The sequence below is a fragment of the Cinclus cinclus genome, chromosome 13, assembly GCF_963662255.1.
Source record: "Cinclus cinclus chromosome 13, bCinCin1.1, whole genome shotgun sequence".
NCBI classification, from domain to species: Eukaryota; Metazoa; Chordata; class Aves; order Passeriformes; family Cinclidae; genus Cinclus; species Cinclus cinclus.
In genome coordinates, this window is record NC_085058.1 from 11,110,166 (window position 1) to 11,134,775 (window position 24,610).

General features: G+C 39.1%; 1 protein-coding gene across 2 annotated transcripts in view; it reads left to right on the forward strand.

The window, feature by feature from the left end:
- SLC12A1 (solute carrier family 12 member 1) overlaps positions 1-24,610 on the forward strand; it is a 43,911-nt gene that overhangs the window by 18,219 nt on the left and 1,082 nt on the right. For both annotated transcript variants that reach the window (XM_062501780.1, XM_062501781.1), the window contains exons 10-24: positions 425-576; positions 2,156-2,263; positions 3,024-3,147; positions 4,031-4,132; positions 6,019-6,174; positions 7,866-7,965; positions 8,050-8,161; positions 10,446-10,586; positions 12,480-12,586; positions 13,450-13,532; positions 15,649-15,792; positions 17,553-17,684; positions 17,915-18,026; positions 20,424-20,510; positions 22,651-22,786. In XM_062501780.1, coding sequence (XP_062357764.1) covers positions 425-576; positions 2,156-2,263; positions 3,024-3,147; positions 4,031-4,132; positions 6,019-6,174; positions 7,866-7,965; positions 8,050-8,161; positions 10,446-10,586; positions 12,480-12,586; positions 13,450-13,532; positions 15,649-15,792; positions 17,553-17,684; positions 17,915-18,026; positions 20,424-20,510; positions 22,651-22,786 — 1,796 coding nt within the window. The remainder of the gene's footprint in view (positions 1-424; positions 577-2,155; positions 2,264-3,023; positions 3,148-4,030; positions 4,133-6,018; positions 6,175-7,865; positions 7,966-8,049; positions 8,162-10,445; positions 10,587-12,479; positions 12,587-13,449; positions 13,533-15,648; positions 15,793-17,552; positions 17,685-17,914; positions 18,027-20,423; positions 20,511-22,650; positions 22,787-24,610) is intronic.

Sequence of the window (24,610 nt, forward strand, 5' to 3'; positions counted from 1 at the left end):
TAATATTTTGCCTTTGTTACAAAGAGAAAAAAGGGTATGCCTAGACCTAAAAGCTTCACTGACCTGTTTGCTCTGAATATTGGCACTTTTAAAAGTGGTAAGAGGACGACAAAAGACTTCTAAGTTAGTCAATTTATTGTTGATCCCTGATTGGGTCTCTAATCTCAGAAATATGTTAATCCTTATTAGTTAAGTGGCTGATTATTTTAAAAGTAACAGAAACAAATATTTGCTTAGAGACACTGTGAAAAACAGTCACAGTTCAAGTCACAAGTACTCAGTCACAACACGAAATGTTGTTCTTCAAGATGAGTCTAAGGCAGCAGCTGTACAAAAAGTGTGCAGTGTAGGAGTCAAAGTGTGGCAAGAACATTCTTTCAATGTCACAAGGAAGCAAAATAAAAATACATCATTGTTTCCACAGCCTCCTGTGTTGTACGAGATGCTACTGGGAACGTCAATGATACAATTGTACCTGGAATGAGCTGCAATGGATCATCTGCCTGTGGCCTAGGCTATGATTTTTCCAGATGTGCAAGTCAGCCATGTGATTATGGGCTGATGAATAATTTTCAGGTTTTAATGAGATAATATCTATTAGCATATAAGCATCTATTAGCATAATAAGCAATACATGAATACATAAGTACAAACATGCAAAACCATTCTTGGCAGACAACTACAACAGGACAACTAGTTTTATCTAAGAAAGTAAACTATAAGAGTGATGAAAGGCAAAAATCTCCTGCATTGCAAGTTTGCCCATCACTAATCTTCCTAACGCTCTGGTAACGCCTTTATCTCCTCTTTTAACAAGTACCATGCAGCAGTATATGCTGTAACATCTTCAAACTGAAATCCCAGACTTAACAGAGACCTCAGGAATTCCTGTTAGATGAGGAAGTCACCTCACTGCTCTTGACACATGGATGTGATTTTACCTCAGGGGTGCTGTGGTCACTGTTAAAGGGCTGTGTCACAGTACAAAAACCAGAGTTTTGACTTCTTTAAAAAAAGTATCCAAAAATAGTAGAGCAAAAAAAATCAAGTGAGAAGTAATGGAGTCTTTCTCCTAGGCCACAGAGATTGTCTGCCATTTTTATTCTTCAAAATAAAGCTTAGGCTAAGCATCAAAGTAAAGCAGTTCTGCAGCCTGACAACCACAGGTCCCAGAACTCTATTCAGCCCCTGTGCTTCATGGCCAGCGAGAGGAATTCACCACCCACCTGCACGTGCTTTTCAAGGAGTCATTTGTAGCTTTTCAAGTCACTTACTTTTTTCCCAGCTGGCTCTGCTAAATGACAGGGCTGGGTAACCACCTTGAAAGGGATATGCTGTCCCTTTCATAGTCATAGTAGTCATAGACTACTTTCCCTTCCTTCCTTGATCATTTACCATCCTTACTCCCACCTCAGTTCAGCTGCCCATGCTCAGGGCACCCCTTAAAATCAGTGACCTCCCTCCAGCCAGAACATTCACTTCTTGCATTTACCCCTGCCAGACTAGAGCCAGAAAACGGTAGACAGAAAACAGTATGACTGCATCTGACAAATCCTCAGGACTCACTGATTTCTTTCCTGAAGTACTGCCCACACACCACCAATCACACCTATCCATCTTTTCATTTCCTTGTCTGGTGCTTCTCAATAACCCTTTCACTTCAGTAGTCACAGAGGCCAGTCCAGTGCTCCTGGGAGGGCTGAAGGAGGCCTGACAGTGACCATCATTTACTGCTTGCAGCACTGCAGTTATGTCAGCCATATTAAATAATCAAGGGGAAAAAAAACCAAAATAAAGTGCCTCCAACCACATTTCATACATTGGTGCTTTTTCTTGCCATTTCCATTTTCTTGTCTGCTACAAGCTGACTATTTACTCATCAAGTAGAGGCTGTTACTTACAGCAATTTGTTAGTAAAGGCAGTGAGGAAATCTCACAGACTACTCATCTGCCCCAGCAGACAACTGCATATTTGAATAAAAATTTGGCTTTTCCTCCATTGCTTTTGACTAAACCAGAAATAATAGTACAGTTGTAGAAGATTAAATTTAGAACCATGAAAAGCAAAGACACATAGAACACTTAAATGGGTTTGTCATTGAAAACTGCCTCCAAATGCAAGCCTATTCTTTTTACCTTCATTTTTTTCCTAAAGGTGATGAGCATGGTGTCTGGCTTTGGTCCTCTCATCACAGCTGGCATCTTCTCAGCTACTCTGTCATCAGCTCTAGCATCTCTTGTCAGCGCACCCAAAGTTTTCCAGGTAAAATTAAACTATACATTTCCTTAAACCTGGTTTAACTTCAGAGACAAAGTTGAACTTTGTGTGCCACATGTAATGTATATTTAAGCAACACTGACACATGGGGCAGGAAGAGGCAGGGAAAACAATATGTAGAATGTTTTTCAGCAGAAAAAGACAGGTCTTGCCATCATACAAGAGCAATAATGTTCCTTTGGTCAGAGCTCAGCTTTGCTGCAGGAGCAGGGGATACTCATGTGCCTGTTATAAATAGCTTCAAGGGTACTTTCAAGAACACTTCTATCTTAAAAAAGCCACCCTACAAGCACAGGAGCAGCAGGAGCTCTCAGGTCTATAAGATTCAGGTGCTGTCAGGTGTGCTCTTAACAGGCTGTCCAGAAGCTGTCTGGGCAGCAGCAATGTGGACAGACTGGGAGCAGATGGCATGGGAGGAATAAACTACAAATTACATCAAGCCACTGATTTATGCTTCAACTTCTCCCAATTTAGACTCTATTTAGCTATTTAATTACCTCTTTCTTTTAAAGCACTGAATAAGCATTACATGCCCGTGATTCTGTTTCCCATGATATAATAACATAGTAGCACATTGTCTTACCACCTTATTTAAATGTTCACATGCCACAGCAGTTGACCTGCTTGAAGCACTACGATTTAACTTTTTGCTTAGCAAAAGCCTAGCAAGCTGCCACTCACAGACAGTGGCTTCTGGTGCAAGAAAGTGCTGCTTAGTAGAATTATGTGCTGATTTTCTTACCAGGCTCTTTGCAAGGACAACGTCTACAAAGGGCTAGAATTCTTTGCCAAAGGATATGGAAAAAACAACGAGCCTATCAGGGGATATGTCCTGACTTTCGTGATCGCCATGGCATTCATTTTGATTGGTTTGTATAACACAGCTGCTACAGTTTCATGTTCTGAAATTATACAAACTGACACTGTTATACAATTAGTAGCTGTGGTTTGAAAAATTTCCAGTTGGGTAAGCTCTGACATAAGCACACTCCAAGTCCTGGTAGCAAAAAGAAACCAGTAGAGATTCCAGTGACTTACCACCACCACCACCACAGCCTCATTTTCCCAGATGCAGAGTAGCTGCAATTCCTGCTCACTCTACTGGAAGAGGGCAGTGCTTAGAACTCCATCAGATAAGGCCAAGTCACACTCTTTGAAAATGGTTTTCCAGTTTATATTGCATATAGCTCTGAGATAATTTTGAGAGAATTAGGAAGCTTATTCTGCCCAAGCCTTTCCCACAGTCAGCTCCAAAGCAAATCCCAGTTTACCACCAGTGGTGAAAGAAAATCCCAGCTACCACATTCAGGGGTGCAGGATTGTTAAATCAGTTTTTCCAAGATTTGAAATTCAAACTGTCTTATACTAAGTAAATAGATGTCTAGTAGAGAATTCAGATTCCCACTAAGTTGTAACCAAATATTTTTTAAAATGCATCCATTCTGTCAATTATGCATTTAAATTTCTAAACTTTACATGAGATCTACATCATTAAGAGACAGTATGCTGAATCACAGTATCGAGTATAACACTGCATAGCACATAATGCTATGAAAATCAGGATTAGCAGATATAATTCATATGAATAAAGGTAGATCAAGGTGGCCTCAAATTAGTAAGACAGGAAAACACCCAAGCTCTCCCTGGATGATAAATGCAGACGATGTTCAGAATTAATGCATCATTAGGAAACAGCTAGCCACCAGTCCAGGAAACCAGTGCCTCTGTCTGACTTGTGTATGTGTCTTGCAGCTGAACTGAATACCATTGCTCCCATCATCTCCAATTTCTTCCTGGCTTCATACGCTTTGATTAATTTCTCCTGCTTTCATGCCTCATATGCAAAATCTCCAGGTGAGTCTGCATTCAGCAGTGATTTAAATATGGGTTCTATAGTCTGATCTCTGGAAGCTTTAGACTGTATGTCAGAGATAACTGCAGTATGTGTAAAGTATCTAAGTTATGTGATATAATGTCTTATTGAATACGATGGCATTTTATTTATCTCCAAAAGAGCAAAGTAACGGCTCTAGTCATTACAATGCCTACAGTTGTACAGGATGAGAAAGGCTTTGGTGCATCCCACTGGAGAAAAAACAATACTCCTCAGGGTGGTATTTTTTCCCCTCACTATTAAAAAGCATGTGTGGGTGAAAGCTTATGCAAACTCTAGCTAATGAAGCAAGCAAGGTATAGTGGGGAGTCATCACTCCCTTCTCCAAACCTACAGCAAAAAGCACAGGGAGATTCCTAAGCACAGTAACAATGCTACAAGTGATGTTGCCTGGAGGGGAACATGTAGAGCAAGAGCAGGTCCATCAAACAGCACCAGCACAGCTCTGCAGTGCCTAGAAGCAGAATTGTAAAGCACAATTGTGAAGCACAACGAGGTCCTGTTCAGGGGTAACTTGAGATCCTCCCTCTACATTTGCAGCAAAGGAACATTTTGGCTGTCAGACTTGTGCATTGCCACAGCAGAATGATTCCCCCCATCTCATGAATGAAGGGGTGACACCTTCAGGAATAAAGTCAATCAGCTGAGCAACACTGGTTTGGCATTCACGAAAGACAATTTCCTGCTTCTATGAATTAATTATTCAACTCAAGGAGCGAGGAATACATTTTTGATTTCCAGTGTGAAGAAACTGCAGTAGTGACATAAATGCCTGCATCAACTTCCTTCCTATGGATCTGCACAGTGCCATTTTTTAGAGGGCAGAAAAGATGAGCACTTCTGCTAATTACCTGCACAGCTGAACAAATGCAGATCTGCTCCATACGGCCTTGGAGCTGAGTGACAATTACCTCTACAGATTTCATCTGCGTACATCTGACTCTACTCTGCCACTACTTAACATTTCAGACAGAACTGCAGCCATTTCTCTTTTCTCATTTCCTCCAGTTAATTTCTGCCAATTCACAATGATAGATTGTAATAATTGCAAGGCTGCAGGACAGAAAATTTCTTCCCATCAGGTCCTTCCAATTCCCTCATTATAAAGATGATCCAAGATAGGGTTGCTCAGCCTCTTGTACCTTGTGTGTTTTTCCCCCCACCAAAGTCTGCTCTGTAGAACACCTGGCAGAGACCTGCAAACTATGAAGGCTCAGTGCTTGCCTCATCATTTTAATTGGTAGCAGGGGATGGAATCAGTACTGCAGCTGAAGAGCAGCAGGAATAATATCTTTTTAGTCACTTGCAGATGATTTTATTTTTCTGCCACAAGGCCAGGCAATTTCCAAGTTTAAGACAGGTGCACTTACAGTATTGAGATAAACACTCCTCTCAGCAAGTGTTTAGCTACCAGTAAGTTCTGTGTATATGCATCAAAAGTACACAGTCATCAGTGTTTTCAGGTAATTTCAGGAGATTCATCAGGAGATTAGCTGGCGTAACAAGTAATCTTCTGATGTTCTGAAATATTCTGATCCAGTAAACTTTAATTTTGCAAAAAATATATATGAACAGAATAGCTACTCAAAGCCAGTCTGAACAAAGCAGTAAGAAAGAGAGTAGTAGAAGGCCTTTAAAACCCATTATTATGTAAGTTGAAACCAACATCAGCCAACACCTGGGAATATCTGTACATGCAGTGCCTAAGAATTTACACATACCTCCCCCACCCCTTCTGACAGAGCCTGAAACAAACCATACAGGGGATTTTATGCACAAAAATCATGGATCACCATTTTATCAATATATTTTATCTTTTCCAATTTCCTCAATTCTCTCTAAACAGGTTGGAGACCTGCATTCAGATATTATAACATGTGGGTGTCACTTTTTGGAGCCCTGCTGTGCTGTGGGGTGATGTTTGTCATCAACTGGTGGGCAGCTCTCATCACTTATGCCATTGAGCTCTTCCTCTATATTTATGTAACATATAAGAAGCCAGGTAAGACCAAACCCCACTATTATTACATGTATACGTTGTGCTGCTGCTAGACTGGATTTTAAAGGAATTGATTCTGCTAATAGAATTAGAAATTATTTTTCTGTGCTATCTTTATTTAAAGGGAAGTCTGAAGCATCCCATTAAATTCCACTTTATATAATATAGATTAAGCTGATAGTCTGGTGACTGCCTGTTTAACAAGCAGTTCAAGTGTGGTTCAGAGTCTTCTGTAAAGATTTCAGCAGACTGGTTTATTCCCACCACATCTTTATGACATTTGGTTTTTTCCTTGAGTATCACTTTTTTTTTATTATTTTTTTCCACTCACGCACAAAACCTTACCTGAATTTTGCAGCACTCTTAGCTGACTCATGCAGGATCCTCACTCAAAATGTAAACCTGCTGCCCATTATAAAACAAAAAAGCAAGCTGAATTACTTATGAACTGATCATCCTCCAGCACCTCCCAACTATTCCCCTGTAAATCAAGACAGATGGGCCCACTTTACTGCTGGAAAAAAACACTTGGTAGCTCAGCAAATCACGGAGCTGTCCTCAAAAACCTGTGTGCTGTACAAGACTAGATAGTCTGGCTATTCATGTCCAGGACAAAACTAAACCAGGTCCAGATTTTGGTGCTAACTACCTGAATTACATTGCAGCAGAAAACATAAAACAAAACCAACAAATAAAAGAGGCACGGTTCCCAGCAATAGATCTAGTTTTACTGGAGTTAGCTTGGGACAGCAACACCTGGTGTGAGACTGTGTAATTGTTTCTGTTGCTGTTGTCTGTCCTCCCTCACACCCACTGGGATGGTCTGTGCTTCTCTCCCTGTAAATATATCATCAGCTGCAGGAAAACACACCCACCTCAAGCCAGTTAAAAACATTTCAGGATTTCTAGGCTTTCCTTATTCAACTGGATATTGCCCATGTCCCTGATACAAAGTACCACCTTAAAGCTTGGTTAAATTCACTGCAGCCACTGTACAAAAAACCCTCTGTCTCCTGCTAAGAGAGTGACTTTTGTTCAGCAGTAATTTACCAGCAAATTGAGGGTTCAGAAAAAAACTAATATTCCTGAGAAAAGGCAACTACACAAACCTCCACTTAGTTTTACTTAATATTGGCTTTGTACCTTGACATAACAGGACTTGATCTGCATTCATGCAGATCTCAAAGTGCAGAAATATATTTCATGTATGTCTCAACTGACCAAACAGCTGCACAATAATGAGAAAAGATGTAAAACGGGGTTTGGAGAACAATTTTTGGCCTATACAGTGGAACAGAGCAAACTGGCACTAGCAATGTTCCTTCCCACTGGTTTTATTTGCAATTCCTGAAATTCTACACCACATACATGACTCAGAGCTGTCCATTTTCTAAATGGGAGAAGGACACAAAGCTAATGAAACAAATAAGAAATAGTTTTTAAGCAGGGGAAGAACATTCCCTACAACATTTAAATAAAGAATGAAACTATTTACTTGCATGGGGTTTTCTGCATCACACAAGCAAAACCAATTCATTCTATTATGCAGCACAAAAAACAACAGGTCTGTATCTTATAAAGTACAAGAAAATATGCTCTGCTTTTCACAGAGAACACCATTGCTGATTTTTTGCAACAGAATGCAGGGAAAAGCCTGTGGTTTAATATGCATTATTTATCTTTATTATATGCAGAAGTAAACTGGGGCTCCTCTACGCAGGCTCTTTACTTTGTTAATGCCTTAGACAGTGCTCTGGCATTAACGACAGTGGAAGACCATGTGAAAAACTTCAGGTAAGATTTCCAGTGAACATCAGAATGGTTTGTCCTGAATCTGTACATCAGCCAATTATATACAATCCTTTTTTTCTCCACCAGACCCCAGTGCCTAGCATTAACAGGAGCTCCTATGGTCAGGCCTGCTCTGCTAGACATCACCCACACCTTCACGAAGAACAACGGGCTGTGTATCTGCTGTGAAGTGTACACGGTAAAGGAACTCGCCCAAATCTCACCCAAAGCAGCACACCCAGCACCAGTGGGGGCTGCAGGTCTCTGTTACACATTCCACTCCCACTCAGCACACAGTGTTCCCACTGGTGCTGATTGGCAGCTGTGCACACCACCAAGGAGATTTGCACTGAGAATTCATTTCATCCTAATTCTTGACATGAAAGCTATCGGCTGATATAAAGCCTGCTGGTAAATGCCTCACTGAGATGCACTTCAAAGTTCACAGCAGATGAACCAAAAAATGGTTTGGAGGAAAGAAAAAAAAATACAAGGAAAGATTTTAGGCTTAGAAAACAGAACACCCCCAAACTACACAAAACACTAGATTTGAAGGGTTATTGTGTGAGAATCAAATTACCCAGGTTCTGTTTTCAGCTTTGTCACTGATTTGCAGAGTTGGGGTTTGGCAAGTAATTCAGCTCTTTGCAGTGGTTCCTCCAAAACTGTTACAATGCTAATTTTGAGGATAAACATGCTCTTCTGAGATCTAAGGAGAGGAGTAAAGTGTATTTCTAGATAAAAATACACAGTAAATGATGTATCTTAGAGGATGAAGATCTAATCTGTCATTAGGACAGAAGAAAAATAGATAGGTTTGTAATGTAGAGAGAAAATGTATTTTAATTATTACAGTGCCCTTTTAATTTTGAGAGTGAAAAAAAAAAACAGCTCATGGCACTAAATGGGGCTGCAGAGTCTAGATAATAGAGATAATGTATTCCTCTACAGCAGTGTAGGAATAATTTATTTGATGTTGCCACACTGCAGAAACAGACCATGGAAGATGCACATGTGATTCTTCCCAAATCACAGAGACTCCTAAAGTCATGTTTCAGCAAGTTTTCTGAATTCTTAGGCATGTTTCTCTAATATTAGTACTTTCTATGGAGAACTGAGATTTCATTCCTGTCTATACTAAAAAAACCCAAAGACTATTTTGTTAGTATAAGCTTTGTAATTTTTTAGGGGCGCTTTCTAGTTATTTCTTCAGCAACTTAAGTGAAATTCAATTTCCTTCATAATAAAAGTGTGACAAAATGAACCTTTATGAATTGCAAAATTGTGGTAAAAAGCAGATGATAAAATTCCTAGCAATCCTATTGAAGAGCAGCCTGCAATATGTATCACAACAAACAGAGCAAGACTATTCAGCCATAAGTGTAACACCCAGCACATTCTGCCTCAAAAGCTGACATGCTGTTAGCAATGCACAAAGTTTTGAAACACTGTGCCTGAGAGAACTTCCACTCTTTTCTTCCAAAAGGCAGCTCAGAAATAGACAAAATAAAGATCACAACAGAACATAAAGGTGATTGCAAGTTTACTTGTGTCTGAGGTTATGGCTGCATGTTGGCTTGACCACTCTGTTTCTAAGAAAAGGGACCGTTTCTGCTTTTACTCCCTGCCTTCATGTAAAATATTTTTTCAGGGTTAGTCCTTAGTCTGCAAATTCCCTGGACTCCTTGTACAATTGCACAGACATTCCATAGGTGCAAAGGAGGAGCAGGGGAGGACACAGACAGGCTGGCACCTGGGATGGGGGGGGGGTCTGGCCTCTTGGCCAGCAGAAACTTATTGTGCAAGCCAGTTGCAAAAACTCCTTCTGGTGCTTTCCTTTGAGAGATAGGGAAGAAGGGCAAAATGTGTTTGTTTCCTCTCCTTACACACCATGAAGCTTGAAGCTTATTGTTCAAGTTAATATTCCCAGCTTTTCAAACATCCAGGATCAAATTCTTCTTAAGTTACATCAATGTCTTGTGACTTGGATATGTACATGGATTTTTTCCCATTAAATTACCAGATGACCTCTGAAAGAGACCAGGGAACAAAGGCATTTGCATCTCTAATTGCATTGCATCAACTCTTTTCTCTTAGTGTCAGTACACAGGAACTTAACCATGTATATTTAGATCTGCTGAGACTCTTTTACATAGTTAAGTCAGGAGAGACTTTATTCACTCTGAGATGCTTGATCATGCCTTAGATGTTTTTTTAAGATGTTACTATCCAAAGTAGTCCTTCTTTCTGTCAGAATCGCTGCATTTAAGTAGCATTAACAGCCTCAGCCCTCTCAAACAGAATGTGAATTATGTTTGCAGCACAGTTCTTTTCAAAGGACTGAATCTCTGTGGACCCTTTTTGGAAAGGTATTTTTCGGACTCTCTCCATTTGCTCCCACAGCAGACTAGGTAACTCCTTCAAAATCACTGTGTGATGTACAATACAAAGCATTCATAATAATATTTTACTGTATCATGCAGGGACCACGCAAGCTTTGTGTTAAGGAGATGAACAGTGGCATGGAAAAAAAGCAAGCCTGGCTCACAAAGAACAAAAGAAAAGCCTTTTATGCAGCAGTGGCAGCTGACAGCTTCAGAGATGGAGTCAAAAGTCTACTTCAAGTAAGCTTTTTGTTTACAGAACACACAGGAGAGTGTACATCAAAGCATCCCTTTATGTGAGATATTACTATTAGCTTGTGAAGAAGCTCTACATATATATGGATAATGTTACAGATGGAAAGGGCATTCTGGGGGTGCATGTATACTGTATTACAGATTACTTCATAAAGATCTAGTTCTGGGCTACGGTATTATGAGACAAGGCAGATTGATTCTCTCCTAAATGAACAAGACACTATTATGAAAAAGGAGTAGCATCTACAGAGCAACATATGCATGTCTATGCAGCTGACACTTGATACACTTCAAATCAATTCTATTGTTTGATATTACACAGCATATTAAATATCTGAGAATGTTTTGGCAATAAATGAAAACTGAAAATGTGCAATATACATTTTCTGCAAATAGTGAGAAGGTCATTTAAATAAAAGTCTGCAATATTTTTCTATTACTCTAAGAATGCAGGAGATAATTTCCAACAGTCCATTTAAAATGGCCATAATGAAGGCACAGAGACACTGTTTTCATTTTTCCCATCTCCTGTGCCATCTCACATATATGAATATTTAAACATATAGGTACTGAGGCAAAATGTAGAGAAAATTCATACCCTTTGTACCAAATACACTGCTGAAAAGACATCAGCACCAACTGAGACAGTAGGGAGCCACCTAAAATACTCTGGGTAAGTCTCCCACTGGTGTCCTACCATGGCTCTTTGTACACTTGCTGAATGGACAGTACAATTGACAAGATGAAAGGCTATTAATAAAGATCCCTTTGTTCTGTAAAAGCCTCACAAAGACACTTCATCTTGGGCTTATATATTGTCTCAGTAGGAGATTTTTCTGATGTTTTTCAGAACTGCTATGGTCTGATGATCTCTTCCTTTCCACTGGTACTTAAGCACTATTGCCAAAGTCAACTACTGGACCCCAAATAATTCTCTTCCAGCAAACAGAAGTATAACCATATCATCATTATTGCAACCTAGAGACATTGGCAACAATTACTGATCTCAACATAAACAGTGCTAATCAAAAATCCCACAAGGTTCCAAAAGTTTTTATCTATTTTCTGTTTGCTAGCAGGAAAAAGTTGGCAAGTGTAACAACTTAACAAGCTGGTGCTTTGTGTGCCTCCTCCTAAAGGTTCCCAATACATGGAATATTTAGATTTCTATAAACACTAGGTTAGCTGCATCTAGATCTGATTTCCCTTATGTGTCCAGGTTTTAGCATCCAAAACCAGTTTTGAAGGCAAACTAATATCTTGACAAACCATTTTTTTTCCTGTTTATAAACCATAATTTTTTTCTACAAAACATGCTCAGCTGATTTTGGATAATCTTTTGAAAAGAACACAAAAGTAAATTAAACAGCAACAGTTTCCAAATTCAAGGCAAAGAAAAAACAAACAAACAAACAAACAAAAAAAAAAAAAAAAAACAAACCCCAACATTCTTGGGAGCCTATGCCTTCTCTGTGTATCTGAGATGTTTTAAGAGACTTCAGACCCACTTCATCTACTGAGTATTCTGAAGCTGATAAAAGCTTTATGCCATTATGTTAGAAGGAGCACACAAACAGTTCTTGAACTCCCTCTTGATTCCAAGTTATTGAACCATTTTAATGAGAGCATGTCAGAAGAAATGCAAATGAATGCTAATTTAGCAAAACTACACTTCTGTCATCTAAAATCATTTATACTTGGAATGATTTAAAGCTAATCTTTCTGCTTTTTGCATGGGTATGAGCATGAAGGACATTTATGAAATGCAATCTAGTTGTGTCTCCAGAACATTAGTTCAGTTATCTTTTGCCATTACTTTTCATTTACAGTAAAAGCATGTATGCATACCTCTTTCAAACAGTGTTTTAATATTGGCAGGCCTCGGGCTTGGGTAGAATGAAACCAAATACCCTGGTGGTTGGATTTAAGAAGGACTGGAGAAGTGCACCTGTCACTCAAGTTGAGAACTATGTGGGCATTATACAGTAAGTCAGCTCAACAATGCCTTTTTCACTTCTCTTAGATTAGATTAATGTAGCATCTCCCTACAGAATCTGATGTGTAGAAACAATGCAAGGACATCTGCACAAACCTGGGCCCACACATCCTAGCTCTGTGGCTGAAGTTATTGCTCATCTAAAAAGGTTCATTGGTTTCCCACACCTTGTGGGATCTGCTTAGCAAACACCTGGCACCATCAGAGCTGATGTGGCTTGACAATGCTAAAGAAGCTGCACTGCTGTCAGCAGTGCTTTTTCAGAACTGTGTTTTCCCACTTTTAGTGTGCAGGAGCTTAGAGAAAAAACAACCCTAATGTACATACTAAGGGAATAAGAGAACATCATGGAATTCTTCTTTTAAGCCTAGGAGACTGAGGAAGAGCTTTGCTTCAAATCTCATGTGTGCCTAAGGCTCAGCAGCTCTGTGGGTTGGGATTTAGCTAGGAAAGAATCCTTTTAAAACAGGCTTCTCACAGATTCTTGTTCAAAATTCACTTGTAAAGCTGAAGTGAGTTATGGAGCAACAAACCCCACCTCAGCTTTGTTATTTCTTCAGAGAACAGAGAAAAAAATTATCCTATGGCAACCTAGTTCCTAAAAAAGTGCTGTCTGAAAGACCCATTTCAGGAATAGCTGATCTGTTTCCATGCCCAATCAAACCTTTTTTTTTTTTTAATAAGGGAAGATAAGTTAAGTACTAGAAATTAATCTGGGACAATTCCTTCTGCACTTTTACCTAGTCTGTCTTCCCTGTGAACACTTTCACGGATCTTTTCAAAACAGCTTTCCTCATCAACATGCACAACATAAAATCATGTTTACTCTTCTTTTTCTTTCTTTCTTTCCAGTGATGCCTTTGATTTTGAGCTTGGCGTAATTATCGTCAGAATTAGCCAAGGATTTGATATATCTCAGGTTCTTCAGGTTCAAGGTATGTGGTGACTCGACAGCTGAATATCTCTGCTGGTTAGATGCACTGCATAAGAAGGACTCTGACACTCGTAAGAGTCACCATTTGCTTTCTAGAACAGTTCCTACACTCACAACTTCCACAGTTCATCCTTGCTTGTGCAGTTTAAATCCTGCCTGAATCCTCACTGATCACTGCCAGTGACAGAAGCCCAAGCATCCTATATTAAGGGGCTCTGCACACCAGAGAACTCAACTCCCAAAGCAGTTCCAGCACAGGCACAGACTAAAGCAATAAAATCATATTTGTGCCACAGCAACCAGTTACTATGCTGCACGTTTCCTTCCTGGTCTTGGCACACCTTCCTCTATCAAATGCTGTCTCTGGGACACCCGGATAACGGGAAGCTGCACTTCTGCTACATCGCCGTGCAACTCCGAGCTCCCACCCACACAACAATCCGAAAGCCGCAGTAAACATCAGTTCCCTCTCCCCCCTTTTTGTTCATTCTTCCTTAGGTTAGCCGTGCATATCTCAGGGGAAAGGGAACACCTTCCGCCACAGCACAACCATTTCGGGAGCCAAGCCCACAGGGCGGCGGGGGAACAATCCCCCGCATTTCCAGCGGCCGGCTCTCCCCGCCGGGCCCGCGGCTCTCTGCTGCCGCCTGCTGCCCGCCCGCCGGCACAGCCCCGCTACCGCGGCGGCACCATCAGGTAACGCACCTGACCCCGAGGCAAATCACCCCGCAGAATTAAAAGGCGCCAGGGACTCCTTACAGGAACAAGGGTAGATGAACACTCACTCGCCACTGGCAGATTGACGTGCTTGGAGACCCACGGGGCAAAACTACAGGGACTCAGAAAGCTTTTCTCTCTCTGGTGATTTCTGAGAGATACCTGCCTATCTCTGCGTGATGCGACTCAGCAACTGAGTGCTCAAAATATACAGTCATTGGAACACTTGTAAAAATACAGTGAAAAACAACTCTGCAATCTTACAAACGAGCTAATGTTCTCCAAGTGTTGACAGAAGGAGTCAGAAAGAATTAAGGGGGGAGCCTCAAATACAAAGAAATATTTTGAAGCAGATTTGTAGTGGAAAACAATGATCATTGTGTTCTCTTACACTTGGTACAGCATTCTGTTCAATAGAAAAGCTATAATTTTAGTTTTGAGTAACCATGAAGTTCGTGGCTATCTACATGTCTAATAATCTGAAGTATGTGACTGTCATTGATTAAAAAAGTAAAAGAAAGTATAATCTTTCCATTGGCAACTGAGAGTGCTAACAGAGGTAATAATGTCTAGCTAGTGAGATTTATTCTACTTTTTTAATACAAAGTCTTAAATGAACTTACCTCGTATTTACTTAATGTGTTACTCAAATTGATTTCTTTATGAAAAAAGCTTTCTGCAGGCAAATGCCTGGATCATATTAATTAGTGCCTCACCATAATATATTCCACAATAACACATGGTACCGTTTTCTCAGCAAAAGTCTAATATTGCTAAGATTAAATTGTTCTTCTGTATTACTAAGTTTATAGAATTGATTAGCTAAATCTGACATTTTTGCAGCCAATGCTCAAAAAATTAAATCATGAAAAATATTTCTGCATGGAGAATCATTGTATATTCAGGATCCTTACGTATTTCTCAGAATCTCAAAGTACAAACCAGGAGACTTTTTTCTAAGAAAAGAGACCCACAGGCTGAAACTAAATACCTCAGCTTCCTCAGTGTAGGAGAAGAGCTTTCCTAATGTCTTTTCAAATTCTTGGCTAAAGAAACCAACTAAACATCCACAAACATAACTCAATAAATAATATCTCATGTAACTGTAAGATGTCATAATGCTGAATTTGATTGGGAAGAGACAACCTGAGAGCAGCTGGCACACCACAGTGCTGTAGGCACAGGCACCCCAAGCTAGGACTTCCAGAGGTGAATTCAGCTTCCTTCTCCCTACAGGTTTGCAAAGAAAGAGCATTCTAAAAGAAATTTTCATACCAGCAGCTTTACATTGTCTACAAAGTACCACAACACCAGTTACATCATCACCATTAGTTCAGTAAGGGATTTAATTTAAAAGACAGCAATGTGTTACCAGTTGTCTTACTTTTTCTCATATACAGAGGAATTAGAGAAGCTGGAGCAGGAGAGATTGGCACTGGAAGCCACCATTAAAGAAAATGATTTTGAAGAAGGAAAAAGGGGCATCTGTGGATTCTTCAAAAAAGCCAGCACACTGAATATCTCAAAACATGAAACAAAGAAGGGTAAGTTCCAAAATGACAACTTACCCTCAATGCTTCAATGCATCACGCTTTCATCAATATGCAAACTGGACTCTACTCCGAGCCAAAAACTCCTGAGGAGCCCCGGAACAGAACCTTGCTTGTACAAAGAGTGGTGGCCACAAGCTTGTAATGCAGCACAGTGACATCCTCTGCTCATAAGACACACTGCCTACAACTCATTTCCCCTCATTTGCTAGATAAACTTCTCAGCTCAGCTTACGTTCACTTCTACTTGTCAAAAATAGAATATGGTTATTCAAGTTTGAGGAATACAGAACTAGTTGGTTGGGGGGTTTTGGGGTTGCTTTCTTTTTCTTTTTAATAGGGTGTTTTAAGCTTTTAAACAGATGCCTTTTTTCCTCTTCTCTAAAGAAAATTGGAACATATGCACAATATGCAGGGAACAAGCAATCTTACTTTACTTAATGTACACACAAACCCAGTACACAGCTGAAAAAAATATAAAAATAGCACAACTGCTCTATATTCTAAGCATAATTTCATAAAAATGCAAAAGTGAAGGTGGTAAAAGTACTGAAAGTACATATACAGCATACTGTCAAATAACTAATGAAAACATAACTTAAATGTGTAGGTGATGAAGTCAATATTACATTTCAGATACAGTAAACTGATACAGACCCAATTTAAGGTCTCATTTCACAACTGCTAGGTCGTAATGATAATGACCCACCTGAAGCCATGCTTGTACACAGACATGTATTTTGAGAGTTTTTACCTGCAGAGAGACTATTACATCTGGCTGTGCATGCAACTCCCACCAGCTGCCAGGAAGGTCTAGAGACTGGGAGCATAAAATGCCACTATTCTTCAGCTGGCAGGATTCAGTCAATTTTGTTTCAGTTGAACACATTTTATGACAGTTCCACCAAGAGTGCATACCCATGTTTCAACTTCCCTTTTTGATTTCGTTGAGAAATGCATAGAGTAGATAAATATTACACATTTTGGCTACCTGTATTAGATAGATTGTTAATAAATAGCCCCAATAATAGCAGATCAGAGTAAAACCTCTAAAGAAGCCTTTTTCTTCCACTTAGAATACTGCTCTGACACCATCTCTTTGAAATAATTGAAAGAGAAGCAGTAATAAAGCCACAGGGCCAAAAAGGTAGAATGAGAGAAGGTATTGTTACTAGAGTCAAGACTGTATCTTTCAAAGCCAGCCAAGCAAACAGCAATAATCAAAATTTATTTCCAATTAGCAGTGACCATGTCACCATAGGGAAACAGCCATATGTGCTTGTGTTTTCTAACTTCCAGCTTCACCTATGCTCCCCCTGTACCCCATCAGCTCATTTCATCCACTGTGACTGTGCTTTTCAGGGAGCTCTGTATTTTATAAGACAGCTGAGCTTGTAAATGATGCAAAATGACACATTTACTTCTAAAATCTATCAGATATTCCCCACTTGATTTTTAAGGTCCTGGTGAATTTTATAATAACTAAAAAGAGACAGAGAACAAGTAATCAGGTAACCTTTTTCAAAAATGTTATAATCTAGTGACAATGTGTTACACAAGCTTTGGTTTCTCTGTGTATGAGAAAATTAAAAGTCCAAAGCATCTGCTCTGTACCTTTTTTTTTCAGATTTAAAGGACAGAAATTATGTCAGAACCAGTTCATTTTCTTGAAGCTTTCCCTCATTTGGCTCCCTAAAGCTACTTACTGCCTCACTTATCAGACATCCTTCCACATTTTTTCTTTCTCATTACAGAGAGCACCATTAACACCATGCAGTCAATGCATGTGGGTGAATTCAATCAGAGGCTGCTAGAAGCCAGCACTCAATTTAAAAAGAAGCAAGGAAAAGGTACAATTGACATTTGGTGGTTGTTCGATGATGGAGGTAAGGAATTTGAGTAAGAATCACAGGGAGAGAGATTTCTCTGTTACCAAATATAAAAACAGACTTGGGAAGTTCCATAAAAGTGGGTTTTATAAAGCTTACATAATCAATTTTATGTTTATGAAATGTTTTTAAATTAACTTACATCCAATGCTGCTGAAGTGAAAGATGGAATTTTTACAACACAATGCACTAATTTGATATTCCTCCAATTTTCTATGTTCTTCCAGGTCTAACAATCCTAATTCCTTACATTCTAACTATTAGGAAGAAGTGGAAGAATTGTAAATTAAGGATCTTCACTGGAGGAAAAGTCAACAGAATTGAAGAAGAAAAACTAGTGTAAATATAACTTTGTCTCGCTTGTTCAAAGAGTTTGAATTGATGCTGAATATAATGCATATACAGCAGGAAGGTGGGAATTCTTCAGCTGATTTGTTGTACTGTGGGCAGCATCAAAAAAAGTACTAGATTGAGAGGTGTTAAGCTTATGTCATAGCCCTTAAAGCTCTGCAAATGGTGATTACCAAAGGAAACTCACATTCAGCACTTTTCCCTATTAATAGCTCATATTCCCTTCTCTGAGAAGAGCAGTTTGTACTCTCTAATGAGAATATAATGACTTTTATGGGATTTACATGAGATTGTCCAGGTAACAGGAAGTCAAATTGCACATGAAGCTCTCACATGCAAATAACATAGACAGATAGCTCACATAAATGTGATTAACTGTGGTAAAATACAAAGATGTTAAAGAGCAAGTAAATCAACTTTAAGGCCAGCTGATTTTATTCAAGTGTTTTTAATGAAGTCTAGATTTCATAATCATCATTTGCCTTTGAGCAAATGAAAGGTACTAATACAAACTTATTTTTATCACCACTGCATGGAGGACCTTTCCTTCCTCAGCACTTTACACATTACAGGCACAGCCATTTCACCACCAGTGGAAGCTGCTCAGTTTGGGATGAAAGTCAGTGACTGCTTAACAAAGAGCAGAAGCACCGTGTAGAGAGTTAAAAACATCTCCAACCAAAACTCTACTGGCAAACAAGTGAGAGGGGTGTAAGGACAGGAGTTAGAATCACCAGCTTCACTAGGATTACAACACAGTGCCTTGGAAAGACAGCTGCCACAGGGTGTTCCCATAAAGCAAAAGGGAACACAGAGTAAACTTTACTCCACTGTGGTTCCATCAGTTTTAAACAGTACCCTAACGTTAATGTACTTCTGCAGAAGACATTCACAAGGGTTTGTACAAACTATCCCTATAACTGGGTAGAAAAGGCCCTAGGGCTGCTCAAGGACCTTCTGGGAAGTGTTCTCTGCTCCCTGTCCAGAGCCTGCCCAGTCCTGGCTGTTCAGGACTGCAAACAGGCTCCTGAACCTCAACCCTCGAGTCACCTGATTTTGCTGGAAGTAGGAAGTTTTGACACCAAATGGGACTTGTCAAAACATACAGATTCCACAGAGGCAGTTCTAACGCCTGCACACACTGCTTGTCCCACAAAAGCCAGAGTAAACAGCATGATCAGGACAGCTGACAAAGACCCAGTTTGTCCCCAAGAAAATGGCGTGTGTCTGTATTGCCACCTAAACCCCAGCTTTCCTCAAAACAAGACCTACCTGCCACATGCAAAAGCCTTCAGAGAGACAAATCTGGGCTGGGTGATTCCTCCATTCCCTAGGCAGGTCTAATATAAAATCACCCAAGTACAAGTTCAGCCATGTCGTTTGAATTCAGAAGTCAAATTTAGCTGGACTTTCACTAGCATGTAATTCCCCAGATATTAGAACCTTTCCACAGAAGTTGAGATTTTGCTCTTTTTCATGTTCAAAACAGGGATTGCCACAAGGGAATCAAGATTTATAGAAGCAGGATGTTCTTTTAATATAAATACATTTTTAAAGAGTAAACTCTCAGGTCATAAACAAATATGTATTTTTACCGTGGTTTGCTCCTAGGAACTCTCTAACCTTTTCAAAATCCAAAGCTTACATACTAAAAATAGAAACAAAACAGGAGGTGGGAGAAGAGGTGTGGGAAAAAAACACAAGAACCCAACCATTGTTCAAACAAAAACAAAACTGACCTAATTAAACCTCCCTATCCTCAGCATAATCACACAAAAACCCATAAACTATTCCTTCTGCCAACTAGGGCAGAAAAGCAAAGTATTTTCTTTTATGAACATGTGAGTAGATCAATATAAATTCAAAAGTAAAAAGATTAACAAGATTCTTAGAAGTATTGGACATCAACATTCTGGACCAAATTTTCACCAACACATGCACTACCAGTACTGTAAAACTCCATCCAAAGCATTGTGACAGTAACACAGTAACAGAAGCCTTCATAAGTATTGGAGAATTCTGACCTACAGTATATTGAATATTCTTCCTTTATAACTCAAGCCTTTGGGAATACTTAAAGTACTATTGTTTTCCCAAAATGTAAACACCCTCCCCTCTGTCTGCTATTAATTTATTTTTATTTTGTGATTTTCATCAATCATCAGTTAAACGAATTATGCTACAGCAATCACATTAATCCTGTTCTGTAATTAGAAACTGAAACACTAAAGCACTTAAAGTAATTTGTCATATAGTCATTGTATAGTATTTGTCATATAGTTAAAGATAAGATATAAAATGCAGCTGTCTAACTGATTTACAAGTGTTCTTTGATACAAGGCACTCAGAAGTACAGTGGTAAAACATTCTCTCTTTTGTTTTCAGGATGGCTTCACTCCTAAGCAAATTCAGAATAAAATTTGCTGATATTAATATCATTTGTGATATCAATATAAAGCCCAACAAAGAGAGGTAAGAAGCATTACCAAAATCTATTATTTAGCAGCCAGCCTTTAACTAGAGCTCATTTATTTTATGTTGAAAATTAAAAACAACAAGAACAAAACAAAAAAAAATCACAACACAAAAAATAACACTTTCACTTCACTGTAATAATTTTCTAAGTATCAAGAGCAGGAAAAAGAAAAGAACCCCTTAACAATCACAAAGGGTGAAAACCATGTGTAATCTTTTTCTTTATGTTGTAAAGACTAATTAGACAGCATAATTAAGAGCCACTAAATTTAACAGACATTTTAAGATGACTTCACATATTTATTTAGGTTGCAATAAACTCCAGGCAGTCACAGTTCTCCTGTAAACTTGCCAATGCTGTCAACTCTGCCTTCTGGGTTTTACAATAAATTCGTTAACATTTTTCTGGTCAAACACAAGCATACTTCCTCTGTCCCACGAGGACAATATTATAATGCTCCTCTATCAATCAGATATAATGAAGGCTTATTAGTTTTAAAAATAACTTATCTACAGAATTAATGCTTTTAAGCAGAGGTTAGGAAGTTGGTAAAACAGTGCTCAAGAAGCTCCACCTCCAACTGTGTTAGCTAAATAAAAAGAAACAAACCAAAACTTAAAGTCTGTGTTTTCTAAAACATATCTCCATAGAAATAATCTATTTGTTCTGCTTATGTAGACAAAAGTATATAGGAGGCTGTTCAGGGAATAAGTAAATCCTATATTCAATTCACAGTACTGTTCCTCTGAAAATGTGCCCACCTCGCTGTACTCTCTTCCATCCCATCCCTTACTCCAATCAAAACTTTTCCTCTGGGTTCAAGTGCAATCCCTGGTTAGGCTCTTAATCATTCTGTGTCCCATTTCTACACACACACACACAGAACTTTGCAAAAACAATACAGGATTCACCAGGGTTTCTATGGACCACTGGAGATTTTGACTGAAGAAATGCAACTAAAGTATATAAAGATTTTATAACTAGATACCTAAAGTCCCCTTTAATGTCTTCTTGAGCTCTCAAATAATATTTATAATCATATAAAGAACTGTGCAATACATATCTTGTTTTTCCTCCAGTACAATGCAGTGATTTTACATAAATAAAAGCTATCAAAAGAATTAATATCTGGCATTAACATAACACACATACTTGCTGTATCAGCACTATTTGAACTGAACAAGTGAGTTATATGCCAGACACTTGCCAGATAGACCCCTGGATCTGTCTCTTAGCTGGCACCCCATCTATTTTATTAATAATAAGAGGATTATCTCTATTTTACATACTGAAACAGACAGTAAGGATGTTGACAAACTCTGAATGCTTAGCAAGAACAACACTAAATGCTGCATATCACGGCCTTTAACCCATCTCTTGGCTTCCTGGCCATACAGCCAAGGCCAGCCTGCGCCCAGTCTCCCACTTCACTTCACAGCAAGGTTGTCAGCACCAAGTGCTCAGAGAAATGCACTCACATCCATACAAAAGAAACTCCCTGATGTCTCTGTGGGATACTAGAAATATTCAACAATGGACAAGCAAGGAAGTACAGAAGGACAATAAGATTCTCCAGATGAAAACATTCAAAAGTTCAAGAAACAACTTGAAATTTAGAGAGAAAATCTGAACATATAGCAAAAAATCCCACAGTGTTTCTTGCAGCCCCTTTTCACAGGCAATGTGTATCACCTGTTCATCCATTGCATTAAAACCATCAGTAAAACCATATCAGTGAGGTGATTGGTTCAGCTAGTGCTGAAACAATAATAAAAAGTTCAGTATTCATAAGGAGACCCATCTTCATTGTTAATATTAGTAACCAATATACTGCAGTTTGGAGTTACTGTAAAACTCATTTCACTATTTTTGCTAGAACCAGGACAATGCAGAAAATTCTCTGCTAAATGCAGTGTTTAATTATCCTCAAATAACCTTTTAATTTTCCTCAAATAACTCAAACATACAGAAGTGGCACAGATATAACTTGGGGCACAATGTAGCAGAGAACAGTTTAAGATTTTGCATGTTTTTCAGTTATAATTATTATCAGGGAGGACTGTCATACAGTGACTGTGAAATAAGTTAGTAAGTTCATACCCTGCAGCAAGGCCTCCTTTGTGATTCCTGTTTCAGCTGGAAATTCTTTGAAGAGATGATTGAACCATATCGCCTCCATGAAAGCTGCAAAGATATAACAACTGCTGAGAAATTAAAGCGAGAGACTCCATGGAAAATTACAGATGCAGAGCTGGAAGCATTCAAGGAGAAGGTAAAGCCTCACCTACCTTTTTACATATGTACCTTTTCTCACCCACCAGATGTTTGAAGTGATTAGTCAGTAAAAGTGAAATACCAGATATGGCATTAGGAACATGACATGTACAAACCTGTATTTGATATTTACAGATTGGATTTATACTGTAAACACTGCAGAGGTGTGTTTTGAGTGCATTATAGAGCTCTCTCAGACCTTGGCATGTTTACACAGTATGTTCCAGGCTGATGAGAAGATCTGCCCACATCAAAGCCAGCCAGATGAAAACCACCTCTGAACCAGAAGCCACACAGTTACTGCACTGAGCCTGAGCTAATTAGGTCTGCTGAGGTTTATTAAATGGCTCCACTGTTTTGGAGTTTTGAATTTCTTAAAGGGTGCAGTTCCAAACATTCACCACTTTGGGCAATTTAGAACTGCATCTAGACACTTCAACTAAGGCTAGAAATTTCTCCAAAGGCAGGGTTAAGCATGAATTCTTACCTCAATGGCAGGGTGAAGACTAAACCAGTTTACCATGCAGAAGCTCTCCTGCAGTTCAGAGGAATTTCAAGGCTGTGCTGGCTGAGCCACTGGGTGAATTACAGCCCAGTCTGCTCATTAAATGTCGGAAAAATACCTTCTTACCAATGAACCACCAGGCTTCATTAGGCCAGTGACAAAAGGATGCAAACTCTTTCACCCTTAAGAGACAAGTTCTCCTACAACCCAGAGAATCAATCTAGCAATTTTAGTTATGGTTCCTTTGGAATTAACCTGAGTACATTGGGAGTTTAGTTATCTCCACTTTATGGTGCTGTTAACTTCCTCAGCAGAGCAAGGATTGTGACTCTGAGATCAGAGCTGCCAGAAGTCACAACCTGATATATTACCACAAGCAGAGATCAATGATGATTTAAGATAACACACTATACTGCTGAATGCAGCAGCTGTGAAACAGACTGACTGCTCACTGTATTACCCTCTTCATGCAGCTAATAACCAGCATAAGGTTATAGTAGTCAGCTATGAGCAGAAAACCTTAGAATTATTCTCACCTTAAATTATCAAAAATTGAGAGTCAGAGCCCCTAAAACACCTCAGTATAAAAGACAACAGGAATATAATCACAGACACTTATGTGCAGAAACAGTGAGATACAACAGAAAAAAAATACGTGATTAAGCTTGGTCTTGTCTAGGTCACTAATTAAGGAACCAGAAAAATTCCTCAAAAGCTGAAGAGTCAGCAACATGAAAATGCCAAATTACTCTGTAAAACAAGAACAGCAACAAAAAGTTTAGCTTACACATCTGGAAAGACATGCCCCTTTATCTTCAGAAGTAGGGTAGTTCTGGGAATTTTACAGAGGATATTAGAAGACATTTACAATTCAACAGAGAAAAACCTGGCAGCACAGATAAAGGGTGATGTTCTAGGATGATTCTCATGAGGTAACAGCTGGCTAAATTATGAGGGTTCTTACCTATATAACATGTACAAGAACACTGAAATTTCTGTAGAGAAGGAAAATTTAAGGTCTGAATGGAGAAAAACCTGCTTTTTACTTTCTCCGGAGAGAGAAAATAATTTACAAAATTGGTTAAGATATATATATCTTACATAAACCTACCCTGGTCTCTTGTTCCCTGTGACTTGTGGTTAAGTTATAAAAATTCTGAGGGCTTAAGCTCAAACATAAAGTAAGTTCAGAACAAAAATAATCCCTATCCCCAGGAAACCTTACATGGGGTGAACCACTAGAGTGGCCCTAATGCAACTATACTAATCAAAAAGTGTGGCTTAGCCTCATATTTTGCCATTGCTGAGACTCTGGAC